Below are 23,732 nucleotides of genomic sequence, written 5' to 3'. Positions count from 1 at the left end.
CGCATATGTCACAATGGCTAGTTTCACCTAGTGACAGCAAGCAACCTCTTGCAACCCCTGACTAACAAGCAAGGGGATACTCATTTTTCCTTGATAACCAGTTGTTGCCAGGTGGTTTCCAACTTATCCCTATGTCTGTGTGACTGGGGGCCTAACTAAGTTAAAAAGAAAAGAAAACATAACCTAGACAAATGCACCAGTTGCACCACAACAAAGGCAACGAAAGTTAGTAGTCAGAGCCAAGGAGCTTACATACATGATGCAGCCACAGCTACATGACAGCTCTCTTAAAAATGTGCTTTCTCTTGCAAATGTTCAAATTCAAAAGGGTCAGTAAATGAAAATGTGCTTGAATGAAGTGAAAAAATTATACTTAAAAAAAGTGTGACGTGTGCTAACCGCCGTGCTTATAGTTGAATGAAACCATAAGCACTCGCAATTAACTATTTATTGCTTTTAATGTTTCATAGCGGCACAGCGAGACAGAAATGCTTCAGCCTGTGGCTTTGCTCGGCCCTTCCAAAACATTTGAGGGTGTAAACCTTATCAAAGCACCATCAAGACCCAGCCTGTGGTGTACCCCAAGGTGATAATCATAAACCCATGAAAAATAAAATACAAGTAAAGAAAATGAGAACTATTTGTGATGAATTGGTTTTTTTTACCTACTGTAAAGCCCACGGAAGGACAAATTAGCTATCCTTCTCATGCATCAGTTACTCAGATACAGGATACATATAGGAATAAAAATATCCTGTGCTTCTGTAACAATGTGCAGTTCAAAACATTTTAAGAATTTAAGAATTGCATCATTTTTTTTCTAATGCTGCTCAAAAATTTGAATCCTTGAATCAGGCTTGTGGCAGCGAAAGAATGTGTTTTCCTCTCAATGCCTCCCAGGAGGTCTTAAGATTTGTGTTACCTGAAAAAGGTGACAAGCTACATGTTTCATGTAGCTCTCAGGGCCCTTTGCCCTCCTTGCAGCATAGGCCAGTGACAAATTCTTGTGGGCTCCAGGTCCACGAGTGTCTTGTGATGTTTCTTGTTGTCTTTCTGAGGGTATGCCTGTGCCATCCCTACCTCTTCTTCCATGGGCAGTAAATCCCAATGCTGGAAGAATAGAAGCATTCTGAGGGCGACTAAGAACTAACAAAGCATGAACACTGGATGGAAATCTCTGCATTTTGCAAAAAACTTGTGCGAAGTCTTGAATAAATGTTCTCTCAGCTTGATACCATTAGTTCAAATTGGTTTGTACTGTGAGAACAGTTGATGTGAGAATAGCTCTACGATATCTTTACAGAAGAAAAGTAAAGCAAACATTTAGAGGCCGCACATGCAGCACATAATGCATCTGTCTGCTGTTTCAGTAGCATTTGTCATATCATCTCCTGCCAAAACTAGTTTCTTCAAAAATGACAATGTTAATCTGTTATTAAATTAGCAACATCATGGTGTTAACTGAAATGTTCTGAAAACACAGTGTACCTTCAGATTTAAGATTGCTGTTTCTGTAACAGTGTCTTGAAATTGCCTTGGGAAAACCTGAATAACTGAACAAGTAATATATATATATATATATATATATATATATATATATATATATATATATATATATATATATATATATATATATATATATATATATAAATTAAATATTTTAAGAGTGTCTTAGGATTGATAATGAATGCAGCTGCTCGTCTCCTTACTGAGCGGCGTGTCTCTATTACCCCTGTCCTTGCTGATCTGCATTGGCTTCCCGTTAAGTATCGCATTCAAAATCCTGCTGCTCACCTTCTGAATTATTAACAATATAGCGCCAAGCTACCTCATTGAGCTACTATACACCCCTACTAGAGCACTAAGATCATCTTCCCAGTCACTCTTGGTACTGCCGAGACCCCGGCTGAAGACTAGAGGTGACCGCACGTTTGCCTTGGCTGCACCCGATCTATGGAATAACCTCCCCATCGCTATACGCAAGTCCGATTCCATTCAATCCTTCAAATCGCGGTTAAAAACCCACTTATTTAGCCTCGCCTTTTCTACCAGTTAAAGCTTGCTTGTTAGTTAGCTTAATGCTTATTCTTATCTTTGGTTTATTCTTAATTATTTTTAATCATTTTAAAATTTTTGACTGTTTTATCCCTTACACTTATTGCTCTTTTATGCTTTTATATGCATTTCTTTTGCTTTTGTTTTTTAATGCCATCTAACCTGCTAGCATGTTTTGGTACCTTGCCGTAGCCCTCAGCCTTCCCTCTTACTTCATCTTACCCTCTTACATGTTAAGGGGCGACTGTGGCTATGGGGCGACCGTGGCTCAGGGGGTTGGGAAGCGTATCTGTAACCGGAAGGTCGCCGGTTCGATCCCTGGGCTCTCTGTCCTGGTTGTTGTGTCCTTGGGCAAGACACTTTACCCTACCGCCTACTGGTGTTGGCCAGAGGGGACGATGGCGCGATATGGCAACCTCGCTTCTGTCAGTCTGCCCCAGGGCAGCTGTGGCTACAACTGTAGCTGCTTCCACCAGTGTGTGAATCTGAGAGTGAATGAATAGTGGCATTGTAAAGCGCTTTGGGTACCTTGAAAAGCGCTATATAAATCCAATCCATCATTATTATTAAGCACTTTGGTACACCATTGGTTTTAAATGTGCTATATGAATAAAGTTTGTTGTTGTTGCTGTTGTTATAAAACCAACTTAAACCTTGTTATATTTGCATCAACTTATCTCAGAGAAGCTTTGTTGTTGAGGTTTCACAAGCCTGTTTTATCTGACTTTAACTTGGAGGACTTGTTGGAGGGAGAGTACTGCAATTACTAGTACGGAAGCCCACATTACAGATTTGATATTAAGAGACTTGGAAAGACAACAAACACGGTGAGAAATAACGTTGGTTTCCATGGATAAAAGACTTTGATGTCTGTAATCCCGATCCACAAAGTCACATAACCTCACAAGTTCAACATCTGCCAGAAAATGCTGAGGATTTTCTATGAGTCTGTTGTGGCCAGTGCGATCCTCTATGCTGTTGCATGCTGGGGGAGCAGGCTGAGGGTCGCAGATGCCAACAGACTTAATAAACTGATCCGTAAGGCCAGCAATGTTGTGGGGATGGAGCTGGACTCCCTCAAGGTGGTGTCGGAGAGGCGGATGCTGTCCAAGATAAAGACAATGTTGGATAACACCTCCCACCCACTCCATGACATGTTGGTCAGTCACAGGAGCTCGTTCAGCGAGAGACTGAGATTACCGAAAAGCACCACTGAACGACACAGGAAATCATTCCTGCCTGTGGCCATCTCCCTGTACAACGCATCCACTTAACACACTGTTTGCTGCTACAACTACACATGTTTCTTTTCCAAATATTTATTTATAAGTGACTATGTATGTATGTATGTATATATATATATGTATATATTGTACTATTCTTAGTTAGCGTATTGTCTGTCTTGTCTTAATGTTGGTTTAAAATGGAGCACTGTAACAAAAAATAATTTCCCCCAGGGATCAATAAAGTATTCTGATTCTGATTCTGATTCTGAAGTTTGTCTCACTGTGATGTTGTCAAATTTGCCGAATTCTTCAGATTGCGTGTTGTGGGACCAGACACTTGTCAGGGGTGGGCTATCTTTTATTCCGTCAGCCGGTGTGTTTGTGTGATGTTGTTCTCGCTCACATTTACAGGTCTATCTGATTCCTTTAGCTTTAGCTGAGCTGATAACAGCTCTGTTGTGTGCCAAATGGTGATATCTTACCTTTTCCCTTCACTCACTTTCTATCTCCCCTACCTCACTTATTCTTGTCGGTGGCCACTGTGTGCGTGCTAGGACAAAGGTGCTATTTGAATTTAAGTGCATGTGCGTCTGCTTTTTCTATAGAAATATCAGTTTTTTGGGTCCTCCATGCTTTTATCACATACCGGTAGGTGTGCCCGATGGATGAGAAGAGGAACATATTATGTAAACTGCAAAGCCAGCAAAAGGACTGATAATGTACTGCTTTAATGGGCTGACAGCTAAACATAAACCAGCACACATGAACGAGCCTGTTATCTTGATTAATATGTCTCAGCAGAAGGAATGAATGGACAACTCAGAGAGCCAGAGCAGCTTCTCTTAACCGTCTCTTAATCTTTTCTTTTTCTTTATCTCCTTAAACCCTTCTGTTTTTTTAAATCTTAGGCTCTTTTAATTTAGTTTTTTTTTAACAGTAGGTTTTCTGGCCATATTCTACCTGTCTTTTAATAATATCTGTGCGGAGCGCTCAAATGCACACTCTGCTTTTATCTCTCTCCTTCATTCTCTCACTTCTTTTAATTTAAACGCTGCCTTATCGCAGCAAAATGTTGTAAATATTGGCTCAGCGCAGGTGGGGAACAGCAATTTGAATACACTTCAAAAGACAAAATTAAATGTTTAACTGACAAATGAAGCGTATCAGAGCTAATGAAATGACAGTGCTCCTCTAATATGTGCCGTTGCGTGTCTCTCCCCAGGTATGTGGTCCTTCTCCGTTTCCGAGCTGGCCATCCCGGGCGCTGAGATAGGACGCATCTCCGCAATGGACGCTGACCTGGGTGAGAACGCCAAGCTGGAATATACCATCCTGGAGGGGGAGAGCGGGGACACGTTCAATATCACCGGACTGAACCAAGAGGCGGTCATCACGCTCAACAAGGTGAATGAAGGATGACAGAGAATGAGGGGTGGACAGATGGAGGGAGATATTGATGAAAGAGTGGGCAGGAGAGGAGGGAAGGGTTTCGTAAAGGTTACCACAGATAGTGGCTGAGAAGGAGAAAACCAGAGCTAGAAGAATGAGCAGTAAAAGAGCGCACATATGGAGTCATTTTGTAAAGGTAAAAGGCAGCAAAGGAGACAGGAAACAGATGATGAGGGGGAGGACAGACGATGACACGGGTAGTGTAGGCCGGTCTGTGGAGAACAGTTTTGTTTTGCCTATGAGTCGAAGCACAGCTAACAACATGCTGCCTAAGCCTATTAACCTGGAATTACCGGGAACTAAACAATAATGCTATATAAACTCACACAATTCATCACTGAACAGCCCTTTCAGCGAGGACTTTAATACAGCTGAGCTGCATTCTTCTTACCTGTTTTCCTTATTTGTCTCCCGTCGAGGAAGAGTGTATTGTTGGGTTTTTTGACAAATGAATCTCCAGCTTGATTCCACTCACTGCGAATCAGCCTCTTTTTATCAGCACGTCCATCTGTTTAAAGCAAACATAATGAAATATCTCCGCAAAACTCAATCCAAAGCGTGACACATCCAAATGCAAATGCTTGCAGTGGCAGAGTTGAGTGTCATTTTTTCGAGGCGGTTTGTCTCCGGCCTTTTAGCACATCCTTGCATGAATTGCAGAGCATTTGCATGTACAAGAGAATCAATAAGGCTCTGGCTTTCTATTTTGAGTTCAGTTGGAAAAATGCTATCATGCACAAATGATAGAACAGATCATTAGCCATGCAAATGCAGTCTATATGGATGTCATTTAAATATCTTGCCCTGTGACAGCTGGGATGTGCTCCAGCCCACCGCCGACCCTAAAACTGGATAATCGGAAGAGAATGGATGGATGTATATTGTGATATACTATAAAAAATCATGGTTTGTGTTAAAATAGCTGTATTAACTGCATATCACAGCACAAGCCTCTCCTTCATTTTCTTGGTTATCAGGGTGATGAGTCGTGTAACCAGCGTGAATCCTACCACATCTGATTTTTGATTGGTTACATGAAATTAAGCCACAGCGATGCCACAGATACATTTGAAAAAAGAGATATTTAATTTTATTAACAAAAAGGAACCCAGTTGTCTACATAGACGCCATTCATCAACTTAAGTTGATGCTGGTGTTCATTTTTGTAAATGATGGTCTTATTTACAGAATAAATTAGATAATAAAGCAGGGTTTGCCTTAGCGGATGGTTAGCTTGTGATTGTCTAGACATCACTGTATGAACATGCTGTCTTTGGTTTATCAGTCAGAACCATCTCTCACTCAGGGATTCATGGTTCATGTCTGCTTTAATAAAAATGGGATTGCAACAGCCAAAAATGCTCAAGTTGAGGCTTTAAAATGAGAGGTTGCAGTTGTTACATCTATTCTTTATATACAGTCTCCTTTTTAACCCCAGCAAGAATCCTTCCCAGATGTTTTTTTTTAATGCAGGCTGCAGATGGATATATCCCTTTAGTGTAAAGCTAGAATTTTTGGTTTCTGTCATTCCCCAAGCTGCCTGCCATGCTGACTGATCACCTTTTTGCACAGGTGTATGGGCATTGTGGAAGTGATGACTGCCAGTGTGCCTTGTATCCGTATGAGGAGAGGAATCACTCATGCTCATGTGTAGTGTGCATATGAGCAGGGCTGTGGGAGGCTAATATGAGCTATGGTGCTTTGATTTTAAATGAGCTCTTCAGAAGTGTCGAAACACATATGAGTCGCCTTTATTGTTGTTAGCCGTTTGTCTGACGTGTGATATCAGTCACTCAGTCAGAGAGCGTGTGCTTCAGCACGTGTTGTGCCACCTGTGTTATACTGCCAGGTGTCATACCCATGAAGCTGCAACAAAAGAGAAAGCATAATTTTGCGTGTGCTCGTGATCACATGTAATATGATCAATCACCTGTGTTACCAGCGTAACACATTCTTCCTCTGCGATTGAGCTCGATTGAGCTCGATTGCGCACGATGAGTATTAAAATCGTATCAATGAGCGGCACACCGCACAAGGCCATGTGTCCACTCGCAAAAACAAGCACATATTGTAGACGTTCTTTCACACAAGCCCACATACAAAGTCCTGATGCAAAAATGAAAAATACCACAGCTAGCACACCAGATCTGCTGCTGGGAATTCAGCGAAAACTTCAGGACATTAGTTAGTCTGTTTACAATAATGAGTGTACTAATGCGAAAATTCTTTTTGTTTTTCATTTACTTTTATACATTTTTTTATTAGGAGCTAACCCTGGACCTACAAAATACACACCCTCCATAGAAAGCATTGAGATTTGGACTAACATATTAGTCCAATTGAATTTACTGGCAATACAGAGAAAAATATGGAATATTTCCAGCCACCTTGCTGGAACACACCTGTACAACTGCTCATTAATTTAGAAATCTAATAAGCCAGTGTTTCCCAACCCTTTGGAGCCACGTCACATATTTCACATTAGAAAAATCGCACAGCACACCACCAAACAAAAATGTCACAAACAGCATATTGATTATTTTTCCCAGCGGACCAGATACAGCAGAATTGGCTCGGTTTGTCCCCAGTATACCTTTCCTGCTTTCTTCTGAGCACTACTCATGCTAGGGCCTTCATCTGCGTCCGAAGTTTCTACAGGACTCAGGTCAGATTGACTACTTTTTCAGACTATTATGTAATTTCTTTTTCATCTTCTTCTGTTTTACTAGCAGTTGGCAACCCATTTAATTAGAGCAGGTAGTTGTACTGCCCTCTAGTGGAAGACAATGTAATTGTTCTGCCCGTTACTCAGGCTGGTCGCTTAGAGTACTGATCAGGTGGAACCAGACAATCTTCTACATCACATCTGATCATTTCTCACGGCACTCTAATAAGCCAATCATGTGGCAGCAACTTGCCATATGCATTTTAAAAATATACTTTTTATTGTCCTGTGTTTATGGATTTCCAAGCATGTATTGGCAACTGGGACGGTTGCAGTTCCCTCTGGCACTATTCAACATCAACACTACCACATGGTTGAAGGGTGTTTCTCCCATCTGTCTTAAAATTTTTATTTACTGTCCATTAAAAAGGCTGACACAGATATATCAACAAACAGCTCACTTCTGCTGATATATCAGCGTGTCTGAGAAACTGCTGATCCAGTGAGAGAGAGGCCAGAGGCGAATGGCCAGACTGCTTCAAGCTGATAGGAAGGCATCAGTAACTCAAATAACCAAGGTACGCAGAAGATGATCTCAGTAGTTTACTATTTAGTAAAGAAATTAAATTACTACTAATAATAATACAAACAGCAATGTTCTTTTTAATTGTACATAATGCAAAACAAATGCCATATACAGGCAGCTATAGTACATGCTATGGCTCATTGTATGCTCAGACTGTCTGTGTGTCTCTCTTTCAGAATGACTGACAGAGCACTTCTACACTAAATAGGGCTCAATTAGTTCCATCTATTAAAACTGCATAGGCAGAAATGGGTGCTTTTGACTGCGATCCCCCAGGACCCCAGTACATTTGAATGTTTAAAAAAGCACTAGTCACAGCAGATAGCAGGAAACAATGAGTCACAAACTGATTGGCCAAATAGTGACAAACTGGAGCAATAGATCAAAGCATTTCTAAGATGTGACAGACATTTTGCCTCTGGGGTCTGTGAGAACCCCCGTCACCAGGATGAGGTTTTTGTTTGGTTGTAGCATGTTTGACTTTATGGTAGCGCTAAAGCTATTTCTTCAAAATTTGTCACACTCCTCAGCCAACCTGGTGAGTTCTATGCCAGAGTGCTGGAGAGGAGAATCCATCTTTTAGCTGGACAATGCGGTTTTCTTTCTGGTCGTGAATTGCTGGACCAACTTTTAATCCTCTCGAGGATATTGGAGGATGCGTGAGAGTGGGCTCATAATACTTGGCCAGTTATTCCACTGTATCCCTTTGGGAAGTTCCCTTATGGGAGCTTGGTTTGTATTTGCTGGGAGTAAATTAGAATTTTTATATTTTAGATAACTGGATGTAAAAGTCTGCACACTTTGTGCCATTAAATTCCATGAAAAATCTTTGCAAATGCACACGAAGCTTCTGAAACCTTTTCACGTCGTTTTTGGGAAATGCAAACTGAAATCTGGCTAAATCTGCAGAAAAAACAACAACAAAACAGAAAAAAAAGCTATTTGTATTCAAAAATTGATGTTGTTTTTATTTTTGCTGGTGAGTGCCTGACTGCACAAATGCTTTGGTTGGTGTACTGGAAGCCATGCAGGTGTGCATACCGGTGTATGCATGCGCATGTAAACACTTGAAATTTCTGTGAATTTATCATTGTGTCAGTTCTCAGCCTTGGGTTTGCAGGATTCGTTAAAAACAATCCGCACCCAGAGGTGGCGTGTAGAGCAGGATTTCCAAGTTCCTTTGAAGAGACGCGCCGAGGTAGAGCAAGGACTGGATACGGTGAGAGGTGCAAGAGAAAGAAATCTAAGCCAAGGACCTGGGAACAAGGCGAAAGAGTGCGGGTGAAGAAGGAAAGAAACGATGGGAGAGCTGAAGGAGGAATGTTAAATTGAGGTCCTGCGAGGCGGTGACAGCAGAGAGTGCGGTATAACAAGGGGGTTAGAGTAAGAAGCGACCGAGAGAGATGCGCAAAGAGACAGGGAGAGAGACACAGTGACAGCCATGGAGAAATTAGCTCAGCTATAGGCTGCGAAGCACAGGAGGTTAGAAATACCCATCCGGAGAGACAAGCAGACAAAAAAAGCTGAAAAAAATAAATAATAAAAAAGAGAGGTACAGTTATTAGGAGAGGGGGAGACAGCATGGCGACAATAAGACAGACTGAAGAAGAGTTGGGGAGAATAGGTGAGCATCAGCATGTGGTGAATGGTGAAAATCACATGTAAACAATTACACTAAAGACCTCCCACCTCCAGCATTAGCTGCGCTGGATTCAGCCACAGACGCAAGGCAAAAAAAGTACAATTAATATTTCAACATGGCCTCCTCTGCGCTGCTTTACTCTCTCTGCAAAGGCACCAGAGAAATAGATTAGTATTTATTTATTTATTGTCATTGTCAAGAACAATGAAATTGCGTTTGGGGCTTCCATACAACCCAAAAAAAAGAAGAAAATAATAAATACCCCTTAAAACCCAAGTGTACATATTTAACCCAGTGTGACTCCAATGCAATAAGACAATCCTTAGCAATAATGTTCGTAGAAATTCAGACAAAGACCTGAGAAACATGACAAAATACAACAATGCAACCCATTCAATATTATTGTACTGTGAGACATGATATCAGATATGATAGTTATCTATTTAAGAAAGAGGGGGGGGGGGGGGGGGGGGGGGGCAGGAGGGGGAAGAGAATAAAGATATGATGCACCAATGCAGACCAGTTCATTGCTATTAAGAAGTTTAGAATAGATTAGAGCAGGCTTGCTGTTCCAGTTAAATAAAACTGGATAATCACAGGTTACATGTGGATCAATTCTGAATGCTTACAAAGTGGAACATATATTGAATATTTACAGATGCTGCAAGGCACAATTTCCTGAGTATTTACAACAAGCTGTAGCCCCAGCAGTATTGGGATTTAGGTGGGGGGTAAAGGTGGGTGTGTTACACAAACTGTATGTGAATTTAAAATAATCTGACTTCAGTAGGTTAAAAGGATTTAGCCTTTCAGGGAATTCATGCATAACTAATGGAAATCATGTATGATTGGCTACGATTAATAGAATTAAACAAACAAAGCATAAAATTAGCGCTAAGCTCCCCCTCAGTTTATACTTCATGAAACAAACAAAAATAAATAAAACAAAATGTGTGTGTGTGTGTGTGTGTTTTCAAGCGTGCGTATGTTTGGGTTGCGTTAATAATGACTCATATGCCCTGCTGTCCGTTTCCCAGAGTCATAAGGCTTTCACAGTGTGAAGAATTTAAACAGAGGAGTGAGATGATCTGTGCGCCTCCGGAGAAGGAAGGATTTCCAAGTGGAACAATTTGTGTTGCCACAGAGCCGGCCTTGACCTCGCTGGTCATCTCGCTGCTGTGGGCTGAATCTCTTTAACCGCTGATCTACGGCGTGCATTCTCTCACAGGCAGAGATACGGAGAAACGAACACGCACATCTGCACAAGCACCAATAAACCACACACATATATATAGATATACAGGCATGCATCAATATTACACACTTGACCTCGCAGCTCCCTGTTTAAACTTTGGAGATTGAAGAAAAAGAGCTACACAGAGAAATGATCGCTTATCTGAGGGTGGGGAGGGCTGCGTCTTTACCTCAGAATGATGGTAGGTGGGTCGGAGCGGCAGGAGGGTTAACAGCAGATTAGAAGGAAACGGGGTCAAAAGAGACGGGAGAAGAGATTTGGGGTGTGTAAAATAAGACAGAGAGAGAGAGAGAGAGCGTAAACGAAGGACGCGGACAAAGAATCAGACTCTGGATGGCGCCCCTTTGAATAGAGAGGAGGAGAACATCCCTGTGAAAGGGCGAGGGTTAGGCGGGGACACGCCATAGAAAGCTGGGTCATTAACAGCCTGTAAGTCTGGGTGACGACTGAAGCTGCTTATCATCGCTTATTTACTGTCAGTCCCACAGAGACACCCCCTAGCAATAAAAAGATTTCCCTCCTCCTCTATTTCCACTCTTCCCGTCGCCCCTCTCCTCTTCCTCCTCCCATCATCATCAGCCCCCCCCCCCCCCTCTTTCTGCATCTTGTTACTCTCCCCGTCTGATCTCCATACATGTCCAAAGAAAATGCAGTGCACGGGAGACACACAAGCTCACATGCAAACACACACACACGCCCTCCCCCACCCAATATCTGCCTTGCTCCCTCACCTCGTCCTCGCTCTGTTTTGTGTCTGGAGGCCATGTCAGACAGTGTGTGCTGTTTGTGGCTCTGACTCAGCCTAGGTCTGCCTCATTTGCATTCACACATGGAAACACACATTTCCAGACGCAAACAGGCACAGGCTAATACACACATCAACAACCCATTCACTCTTTTTGAAACTAATTTCCTCTTTCCAGTTTCCTCTTCTTCTATAGTCTGTATTCTATTCCTCTCTGCTCCCTGGCTGGTCAGCGCTGCTTTGCTGCAGCTATTTACACACGCATCGATTCTAATGAACGTACACATTCCTGCTAATAGATTTTTGATACAGCATGCGAGTGAGGCCACAGACTAAGGAGCAGGTAATTTCAGAATTAGGAATTGCTTGACATTGCTCTGCAGCAGTGCCCCCTAATGGCTAGCGGATAACATTCACGGGGGGGTCGCCTGCTGGTTAAAGCTTCCTTGAATTTTCAATCCACTAATCAGAATGAAATTAACTGGAGCAAGAAGTAGAAAAGAGAAAGACTCAGCTAATAGGCAGAGGTGCTTTACATGCAAATCAGACAGGTGATAAAGGGTCTAGTGTGTCTGGCAAGCTGAGGTCACACATTAAAAAACCAGAGACTCTGAACACAAACATAACATAATAGCCCGTTTTCAAAATACCTCATTACACATATACTGAATTAAGCAGCATCTGTATAACAAAGTGGGATCACTTGACGCAACACTAAACATGTCACAACATCATTAAGAAGAATCTGGCGGCATCCCAATTCAGGAGGTTCCTTTTGAGGTATGTTTACGGGGGGGTGCTGTGAGCTGTGTAAGCCTGCTATTTGCGCGCTTTTCATTTCCTCCTTACCTGGGGGACAAGCAAGCTCACGCGTGTGTCAGTTTGCAGTTATTATTTCCATATGCTCTCACTTAAAACGGCTGGCTAATCCTCGGTCACACGCCAGCAGCGTGCCCAGGATTATCTGTGTTTGTTTTCTCACGCGGAGGAGAGATTGTGTTAATCTCCTCACAGGGAAAGAGAGAGAGAGGGAAAGAGAGATGGAGGAAAAGAAAAGAAGAAGAGAGACCAGTGTATTGCTTGTAAGTTTTCTTAACAAAAAGAAAAAATTGAAAAAGGGAAGACACGAGACCTCTGAGAGTGAAATAAGACAGAAGACGAGACAAGTGACAGAGGGATGGGGAGGCAGCAGAGGAAGAACAAAGTCAAAAGGGAGATTTAGGAGAGTCTTTGTTCTCTCAACTCTGCAGTAGTGCTTGTTGGCAGAAATGTCCAAAGCTGAGTTTGTCATCAGACAAATGTGATGTATGATCTTGATTTAGAATGCACAAAATCAAAAAGGAACTCAATCTGCCAAGGACAGCGGGGTGCTGAGACCATATATATACACACTGTGCTGCGTACACCCACTCGCATGTGTGTTCACCCTGAATCACACAGGCTTCCATAACCTTTTTTTATTTAACATCTACTACGGTGAAGGCAGGGAGAATCACCTCCTCAGGGATTAGAAGCCTCAGCCGCCCATTAATGTGCAGTTATTGTACAGTACGCTCAATGTGCGCGTGCACACTACCGCGCACTTTCTCAGTCAAGCGTGCAGGCCTATGGCTCGGCCTCTTTGAGGAGAGATGTATTATGTATTGCCAGTCTTGCATGCAGGTTAGCTAATTAATTTCTGCTAACTGTGAAGCAAATTTTAAAAGGTATAGAATTTGAATTTCAAAACAGACCATTGGAGCGCCGCATCACAGGACACGAGGTTACACTTGTAGAGCGTGTGGGCGGGGAAGCAGAGGGGAGTGCTAACTAGGAGTGAGAAAGTATGTATGTGTGTGATGCTGATTTAATGATTATTTTCAGTTTGTTGACTTTTCTGGGTGAATATCTGTAAAGGTCAGGAAATCAAGCCTAGTATTGAGTTTTGAAACTGCTTGTTTTATTTAAACAGTGTAGGACGGAGAGATTCGTCAATTTTCAGTGATATAAAATGAAGGAAATCTACTGGGGAAAAAAAGGCATTTGATTGGTCCTAAATTCATTCTGCAGCAGTGCAACAACCCCAAACATGCAGCCAGAGTCATAAAGAACTATCTACAGTGACAAGAACAGATGGTAGAGCCCGCAGCCCTGGTGTCAACATTATGGAGTCTGTCTAGGATTACATGAAGAGACAGAAGACACCGAGAAAGCCTAAGGTCACAGGAGAACTGTGGCACCTTCTCTGACATGCTTCCAACAGCCTACCTGCCAAGCAAAACCTGTGCATGGGCATCCAGAGGACCGGTGCTTTTCTCAGGGCAAAGGGTGGTCACATTAAATATTCATTTGGTTTGCATTCTGTAAGAAAAGGCAACTTTATGGCATTATTTCAAAGGTATCCAAACCTTTTCTTTTTTAAAATTCTGTATTTCATGCAGTAAGCAGCTCTCAAAGGTGCAGGCAGGAAGTAGAATTAAACAACATAAGGCTCGGGGGCCAGAATTGACCCTGAAAACACTCCAGTATGGCCCATGGGATGGCTTTGGAAAATGTTAAGAGCACAAATTTTGGACTTGTAACTGTATTTTCATTTGTTTTTTAAGCTTTTTTTTTTTTTTTTTACTGATAAAGACCTCCTTAAAACATTCATACTACATCTAAGTAAGTAATAGATAAACAATTAAATGACAGAAAGAGTATTACTTTATTATCTGCTATAGAAATTTTTATTTTTTACATTGCACTTTTTTCTCTAATATTAGGATATATCGGGGATTTAACCTCTAATGAGACCACAAATATGAGTTTGACATCCCCGCTTTAAATGTTGACACTTTTAAGGAAGAAAGTATTAGTAACAGTGGTTTAGCACCTCATCATAATAAGATGATTCCTGGTCCGAACCACCTGAAGGCTGGTGCCGTCTGTGTGGGGATGTTCTTCCTGTGCTTGCATGGACTTGCTCCCACAGTCTAAAGACATACATATTAGATTACCAGCCAGTAGGTGTGAATGTGAGTGTGAATGGTTGTCTGTCTCTCTGTGCTGGCCTTCCAAAAGACTGATGACCGATGGAGGAATGGATGGATTGCAATGTGCAAGTAGTATTTTTTCTTTCTCTTCATCAAGTCAGACTTGATTTTCCCTCTGTTACTGCAGTCTGCCCATACCTTATTGAGAAAATTCACATTGTGTGAAGTCCCACTAACTCATTTAGCATACAGTGAAATTGTTAAATGCAGCAAGATTGCCATTACCGTGAAGTACAAGCTGCAGGGGGATCGTGACAAAATGTGATATCTTGTCAGCGGTTCAAGAAAGGTAAGAAACTGAATTCATGGACCAGAATATGAAGATTAAGACCTGGTTCAGCCTTAGATGTACAGTATTTTACTTTTACATTAAGCTCACTAAAACAACAGTATAATGGCAACCAAACGGCTGACAGTATTATGCTGTAATGCTCATATTCTATCCAGCACTGCACTATAAGATTTTTTTTGCAGTAAGAAACTCTCTAGATTGCTGTAGGTCCACTGTATAATCACAGTTTCATGCTAGCTAATCTGGCTGACAGTACTTTACTGTAATTTTACAGGGAAATTTGTTACAGTGTATCACTCAGCCCCATCTCCTCTTCTTTTGGTCTCCACTACCTCTGCAACAGCCTTCTTAAATTAATGTTAAGCTAAGAGTTCAAGCTGCTCTAAATCACAGTCTCAGCCTTCAGTGAAGGTGGTGAGCCAAGGGTAAATGAAGTCAGCGTTACTGCTTTTTTATTCGGCGCGTAAGGAAGACGCCTGGGGTTTGTGCAAGTGACATGCAATCAGTTGGTGGCTACGCTGCTTATGTAGCTAATGTCAGCAATCCACAGCAAAAATGCTCTGTCAAATTTCAGGAAAACCATTTTAAATATGAGCTTTCTTTGGCTTGAAATAGACCAGAATTTGAACCTTTGTTCCTTGTGAGAGGACATTTGCAACAACTGCATGTGGAACCTCACAGGTCCTCCAACATGACATGTGTATGTATGTGTACAAGTGTCTTACAAGTAGATGTGAATACATGAGTGAGGATTTTTTTTTTTTATGATGTCAAAAAGTAAAAAGGTAGACGAACAGTGGGGTCGCTGTGTCCTTACTGTAAGGGTGTAGGAAGGAGAAGGATGAGTGTGTGTTGTGGTTTGTCAGAGCCGGTGCCCTGTCGCGCGCACACCAGGGAGGGAAAAAAGATAGGTGTGGGCGGGTAAGTCGGGGACTAGGTGATGGAGTGTGTGAGGCAGCAGAGGAGGGGGAGCGGAGTGATGGAGTGCTGGGTGGAGGGAGGGCGGAGGGTGATGAGTGTGTGCTCACAGTGTAAGTGACACCTCTCCTCCTCAGACAGATTGTCTCTCTCTCCCTGTAATGGGGACCCCGTTAGAGAACCTTTTCCCTCCATCTACCCCCCTTCTGCACACACACTTTGTCACCATTCCCATGTCTCTCTCTCTCTCACACACTCTGTAACAATTTTTCTTCTGTATTTATTTTCTTCTATCTGCCCAGATATGTCCACAAATTGGCTACATTTCTGTGCATTTCAATTCCCCCCATTCTCTGCATAATTTTTAATCAATCTGCACCTCGTTCTGAGACCGCTGATTGTCAAGCAGTTTACGCTGGTTTACAGCTCAGAGAGCGAGAAGAAAAGCGAAGGAAAAATAGCAAACGAGAGATCAGAAAGGAAGGAGAGGGAGGATATCAATATTCCCACTGCCGGTGGGATCCTCACAATGATTTTCTTCTCAGCTCCTGTTTGAATCTGACAGCGAAAATTCTGCATAGCTAGAGAGCCCATTTATCCCCTGTCCAACATAGTTCCCCGTGCCAATCACACTGAGATGAATTATATGCGTACTTGCTTTTAAGGACACTCAGATACTCACAGAGGATCTGAGGATACACAGGCTCAAAGAACCACTTGTACTTCCACGCACAAGTCCACACACACACACCTGCCATTACCTCAAACAGGTATTTTGAACTAGACCCAAACGTGTTCGTTTTCTGAAATTTAATCAACAGCAGGTGTATGTCAGGGTGCGTGTGTGAGACAGTGGATGTATGTGATTGCTTGTGTGTGCCCGTGCCCTCACTAACAATCATCTCAGCAAACCAGATCAGAGGCTATCTCTTCGCTTCAGAGGCGCCACGCTGGCGGGAGAGCGACGCGCAATCACAAAGACACCTCAGACAAATAGGCTTCATAACTTCTCTGTAACAAACAATCACTGGGGCCTGAGCCCCTATCCCAAATGAAATCTCTCGCACCTGTGTAGATGCAAGGATACAAAGGAATTTTTAATGCTCCCCCGAGTCAGGTACGAGTCTCCATGGTGATAGCAGAGTCGCTATAGTGATAAAGAGATGGCGTTCAAAACAATGGAAGCATTTTTATGAAAAATGTGAGGGAGGGGGGGTCTTATCATGAAAATATATTCTTTATAGAGCCATACAGCCCAAACCATTTGTACTCCTAATGAACATATGCGCACAAAAGCAAGTTTCATACACTTTACAGGGTCTGAAACTATGCCAACCAGCATGTTTGCAACATTGTAACACAATATACAACCTGCCAGGTACCCACCAACACACTTCCCACTGTTTTTGCTAACACTGCAGTACCATATGAGCTAGATAAAATGGTCATAGCAACTACTCAGTGTAGCACGAGTCTGCATGCACATAGCAACACTACACTGTAACAAATGTACTTTTTAAAATAGAATAAATGAAGACAATTTTTACAGTGTGCCCACTGTAATTATTCGTGTACTGTAAAAAATCTTTCTGTGCTGTACAGAATTGAAGATTTATTGTATAATAATTGTTCCATTGCTATCACACTTGTTGACATAGTTTGGCTTATACAACTATTTAAAGCTACCTAAAACCTTGGAAGCAGACCATTTACATTTCTGTGAGTCCCAAGTAAAATTGCTGGATTAAACCAAAAGGGCTTCAGTTTGCTGTTAATACTGATTTTTTTACTTAAAGTAGGGTAAAGTATTTAGCTTTATTCACCAAAAAAACACTACATTGCAATACAAAATATTCTGTATTTTTACTTTTAAGTCTCACCAACACAGTATTCAAACTCTACAGATATACATCATCCATTCTTAGCATGTCAACATTATCCAAACATCAACTCCAGAAATGTCAAACCAACATCCAAACAAGTAGTTACCTCGGTGTTGAAGCTGTGAAGAAGCCTTTCAACTTTTTTTGAGCATCCGGAGTCTCATTGGCAATGCTGTAACATCAACGCCTCATGAATGTCTTTTCCAACTTCACACAAAACCCACCATCTAAGCATCCACCCACAACATCCTTCAAAATATCGCTTCAAAAAATCCAAACGTCACAACATGTAAGGTAACCAGAATATTATTCACTCTAAATTATTCTTAGATGCTTTAGGATGTGACCGTTCTCTAGCCTGCGCGAGCTCTTATCTGTTGGAAGAATTCATTATTTTCCATCTCTCGGCTTTAGATATGTAATTTAGCAGACATTTGTGGAAAATTTAGTGTGAGAAATAGACCAAATGAAGGCACGTTAAAAAAAAAGGCTTTTGGATCTGATGTTTGTAACAGTTACATTTGCATAATTTCTCGCTTTTAAAAAATGTCTCTATTGCTCATTTCAAAATATGTAAATGCATAAACCTTAGATGATTATACTACGCAGAAAAACCCTTTCATTTTACACAACTGTAAAGCTTACCTCGTTCTTCTCTCCTCCACAGGCCGTAGACTATGAGAGTCGGAGCTCCTATTCCTTCTCTGTTGAGGTCCTTAACCCGATAGTGGACCCCCGCTTCCTACGTCGAGGCCCCTTTAAAGATCGGGCTTCAATCCGAGTTGCAGTCCTGGATGCGGACGAGCCACCGAGGTTCTCTCGGGCCAGATATCACATGGATGTTTCAGAGAACTGCCCGCCGGCCTGCACAGTGGGCCGAGTCAGTGCAGTAGACCCCGATACTGGTCTGACCAATAATATCAGGTAGAGTACAAAGCCTCTGCATTTCAGCAGGACATGTAGTCTTCCTATACATTTAGGTTGTTACTTTTCACTGTTGAGATAGCAAACAGCCTACCTGGGCTCCTTTTGAACAGGTTTTTTTTTATTTATTTTTTTTAAAAGCTAGTCTTTCCAGTTTTCATGCTGAGATAGTAGCTGTAACTTAATCTTTGGTGTAAAACATGACACTGGTATCAGTTTTATCATCTGCCACCCAGGAAGAAAGCAAATAAGCCCATTTCTCAAAATGTTCCTCTCAGTATTTGCTGTTTATGAACTCATAACAAAACAGCTTTACAGGAGTTTTATTGCTGAAAGACAAATCAAGCATTTAATGGTGCTGGGACTTATATATATCTTCATTTGTTTTACTGTCCAGCCACAAGCAAGGGATAGCCAGGCTTTTTGAATTAAATTCAAAGCAGGCTCTTCAGCTAAAAGAAACAAGACACAACAATAAGAGCTAACCAAATAAAAATAAGCCAACCAAATGCCCACACAGTGTTCCCACGAGCCAGACAGAAACCACAGACGCTTGCAGCTTCCAGTGCTTCGCTTGTGTTTGCGGTGGGTTTTGTCTCAAATAGTATGAGGAGGGAAGCAAGCGATTTGTCTGTAAAAACCACAGAAAACCGTGTCCCAATTAAAAGCAGAAGTGCTAAAAGCGAGTATGTGGGGAGGAATGATAGCTGGTATATTCATGGAGATATTTAGATAATCGGTAGCACTTCAAAAGAACTCTTATCAGCTGTGATAATCTCACTATATTAATTCTTTAGCCATTTGAATGCCGACTTCCTTATCGCTCCCTCACACACTTGCCCTGTCTGCTTCTTTCGCTCCGCACCCCACTGCCTTCCCCGCTTGCATCTTCCTTTCACTCATTCTTTCGATATTTCTCCCTGCCCTCTCCTCATTTCACCCGTCTATATCCTCAAACCCAACTTTCTCTTCTTCAGGTTCTCCATTGATCCTCAGTCAGACCCAGAGGCTCTGTTTCGTATCACACCAGAGACCGGTCTCATCACCACAGCGATGGAGCTGGACCGGGAGCGTGAGCACTGGCACAACATTACAGTCATCGCCACCCAGAGAGGTCAGAGGTCACTCTTCTTACAACACTTAATCCGGAGACATCGTTAGAAGTCGTTCATTGGATTATTTATTTTATTAGAGCTAACCCTTGACAACGAAGCTAGCATTTTCCCCACCTCTGACACCTTAACCACTGATGAGTAAGAGGTTTAAGAGACTAGAAACTGTGTTTTTTACGCTATCTGAAAGGCACAGTATCCACTGTATGATGCAGTTTACTAAGCGGCTTAGCTCTCAAGTCATCAAACCATGAGAGAAATGCTGTTTGGCGCCATGAACAGTTTGTTACAGCGCGTCAGAGAATCAATTGATCCGTATTGTGCAAGTTATCTGATGCCGCAATAGATCTGTTCTCGTAAGGATTCAACTGGAAACACTGAATTAAAGCAACAAATCGAACTCAGGCCTTGATTTGCCGACAGAACATGATAGCACAGGGGATCGGTAAATATCTTTCTGTTTCCAAGTATGTAGGATGTCAAGCAACAAGACAGTTAAGTTCAAGTTATACATGTTCCCTCAGTAAAAAAATGATAAATAGAAAATGCCAGGGGCAAGATCATCAGTAGGTTCCACTAGTAGCTGCTCTCAAGCTTTCAGTCATGATTAAGGTTATCTAACTGTCTCTTGTCATTTGTGCAATTTAATTAATAATGAATTTTGATTTAATGAGTATATATTTAATGTGCTGTTGATTCTTTCATAAATGTATTCACATCGGCAGAAGTAAAGCCAATTATAGTCCAGTAGGCCCAATTACAGCTCAGCCCCTACATCCTCTAATAACACACTTTAAGTCTCGTTGCTTGCTCACGTGGAGGCTTGGCAACAATAACAGATGTTCCAGAACATCTAGCTTAAAATTGCTGTCAGATATAAATGTGTTAAAGATACGTGTTCATCCATCAGGTAGCAGGATACCAGCCACTTCAGTAGGTACACCAGCTCCAACACTTATTAATCACCCAATCATATGACAGCAGTGCATTCAGACATGGAGATATCAAGAAAACCTGCTGAAATTCAAACTGAGACACTGGCAAGAAAAAGGTGGTTTAAGTAAATTTGAATGTGACATGGTTGTTGGTCTAGACTGAGCTTTTCAGAAACTCAGACTTTGCTATACAACCTTCTCTAGTGAGAACAGCTTTATTAGAAAAAGAGAAAATATCCAGCGAGTAGCAGTTTTCGTGGAGAATATGCCTTGTTGACATCAGAGGTCTGAGGAGAATGGCAGACTTTGGTTGTAACCACTCACTACGACCAAAGTACACAGAAGAACATTTCTGAATGCATAACAGGTCAAACCTTGAAGCAGATGGGCTTCAGCAGCAGACGATCACACAGGCCTCCACTCCTGTCAGCAAAGAACAGGAAACTGTGGCTGCAATTCACACAGGCTCAACAAATCCATCCTACCTTTTATCAACTGTAAGCAGGTGTGGAGGTTATTTTCTTTACACTCTACGCTTTAGATCACTCAACTGAGCATCGTTTAAATGCCACAGCTAACTGAGTATTGTTACTGACCTCTCCATCCCTTTATGGAGGGAGACTCAAACATACTCAAACAGGAGTAAATAGGAATGCATTAGCTGGCTTTTATTGTGTATGTATTAATATACATGCAGTATAGTATTTATCACTGTGTGTATGTGACAGCCTTCACTGCCATGACGGAACATATCATCCAGTTCCAAACTTGCAGTTAATTTATTATTTTTTTATTCTTATTTTAGTACAAGGATACATCGTTAAAGAATATGTTATTTTTTCATTCGATTTCTTGACAAGAAAAATAGTAAATAACACCACATCAGCTTTTCTTAAAATGCTCTTCAGCCAGGTTAGTTAATGGATGGCACAGCCTTCGCAGCTTATTTAAATGTAAATAATTTATTTTAAAGCTTACTTAAGCTTTCGGCTTCACAAACTATGACCCTGAGAAATATGTCTATTAGAAGCACCAAATGAAGTAGTGTTGTGACATTTTCTGATTTTAATGTATATGACAAACTCTACAATAAAGTTATTTTATTGTAACCCAAATATTTATCAGTTTTAAATGAATCCAGACATTAACCTTAAACATAATATTGATGAGAAGAATGAATTTCCATTTGAGGGTATAATTCAATAAACTTTGTAACACATTATTGTAACTGGAACATATCCATTTTACAGTAAATTTGGCTTGTCAAATCATATAATCACATTGATACTGTAATCATCACAATATATTTAATAATCTAGAATAAATTAAATCATATTGTTGTGAAATGAAAACAATATGATGCTTTTATAAAGTGTTATAGATGCATAAATGTAAAAAAAAAAGGGTATTTTTGGTTAGTGTTCAGCTGTTAGGCAACATGATAACATAATAAATGATATAGAGAAGAACCTTTATGGGTTTAAGTTGTATCTGTATGCCAACTTTGGTTGTTCAACTTCTGTTCACATTTGCAGACAAACCAAGACATTGAGATTTTGTGTATTATAGTAAAATTCTACTTTTAATTAAGTATTTTAATATAGCTACCTAATTTAAACAAATTCACTCATTTTTTTCATCTATTAATCTATAAATGCTTTTTTCATCTATTAATTACTGTAGAGAGGGCAACTTCATACTTCTTTAACTCAGAGTATCACTCTGAACACATATCTTTATTTACGCAGCCCATTGCACTCTTGGTGTCACAGCTCCCAAAAAGAGCAAGCTGAGCACAATATTGCATGTTGTGGGGATGCACTTGCGAAGATATTTTGTTAGTGGAAAAAAACAACACAACGTCTTGTGTTTTGGACAAACCAAATGCATTAAGGACTGGATAATTTAATGTAATTATGCAAGCATTTCTTTCTTTTCTTTGATGTCACTGATTTGACTTTTTCTCTCTCTACATTTATGTATTTTTAGAAGTCAGTGACAACCTGTTTTCTTGTTCAGTTTGCTGGACGGACGTATTACAATTAATACCAGCATCCTGTTAAATCCTGGCTTTGCTCCAGTAGCTGTGTCTGGCAGATGACAAGTCATAAAAGCACTCAAAAATAATCCAACTGGTTTGTTTATAAGTAGAAGTATTGTTGGAGAATTCCATCCAATGTCTGCTGTGCTCAAGGAAAAAGAAGTTGTTTTGCTGCCAAGTTTTGTTCTGGACAAACTTAATCTTTACTTAAAATCTACTCAGGGTTCCTTGTGGCAGCAATGTGTTGGTAGGACTGTGGCGGCAGCACACTGAGTGCCTGTCTTGAATAATGAGCTCTATCTAATAAACAGACTGTTGGAGACTGTGTTGACATAAAGCACAGTAGGAGCCCTGCCATGGCCACAGGCAGGCCAGCTCACCCTGTGGCATTACAGCAAGAGCTCATTTTCAGCTTTTCAGCGATGGGAACCAGTTGCTGTCATCCATGACACAGTGTTACTGCTGTTGGTTTAAAAAAACATGGTGTGGGATTGTTGTGAGTGTGTGTGTGTGTGTGTGTGTGTGTGTGTGTGTGTGTGTGTGTGTGTGTGTGTGTGTGTGTGTGTGTGTGTGTGTGTGTGTGTGGGGCTCGGTTTACAGAAAGTGTAGTCCAATGTGTTTCACGGTTGCCTGCCTAGATAAAGGATGTGTGCTGGTGAGCCTGGGTTGTGTCATAGCTGCCTAAAATGTAATGATGAGTGTTCAGAATGCTAACTTCATGTGTTTCGAGCGCGGCTTGTGAGAACTTCATGTTCAAGTGTGCGTATAGCCGAGTGAATGGGGTGTAGGGGACCTTATGCCAATCCATTTAAACTGCGCTCTTGTGTAACTGCATGCAGATTCGCTGCCTTCTGCACCCCTCTTCTGCCTTTTCTCTCTCTTTATTGAGAAAACACAAACACACACACACACACACTTTATGCTGCGAGAAGTGCTGGCTATGAAAAGAACAGTTTGATGAGGAAAATTTTAACTGATATGGAAGCATCA

General features: G+C 41.3%; 1 protein-coding gene across 1 annotated transcript in view; it reads left to right on the top strand.

The window, feature by feature from the left end:
* The window catches only part of cdh24b (cadherin 24, type 2b), a gene marked incomplete at its 3' end in the record, with an annotated part of 166,676 nt that overhangs the window by 129,646 nt on the left and 13,298 nt on the right, over positions 1-23,732 (top strand). The window contains exons 6-8 of the mRNA XM_080907825.1: positions 4,504-4,685; positions 18,398-18,654; positions 19,632-19,768. Of these exons, the coding sequence (XP_080763951.1) occupies positions 4,504-4,685; positions 18,398-18,654; positions 19,632-19,768 (576 nt within the window). The remainder of the gene's footprint in view (positions 1-4,503; positions 4,686-18,397; positions 18,655-19,631; positions 19,769-23,732) is intronic.

Source organism: Rhamphochromis sp. 'chilingali' (assembly GCF_963969265.1).
Source record: "Rhamphochromis sp. 'chilingali' genome assembly, chromosome: 16".
NCBI classification, from domain to species: domain Eukaryota; kingdom Metazoa; phylum Chordata; class Actinopteri; order Cichliformes; family Cichlidae; genus Rhamphochromis; species Rhamphochromis sp. 'chilingali'.
This window is presented reverse-complemented; position numbering and strand designations above follow the sequence as displayed.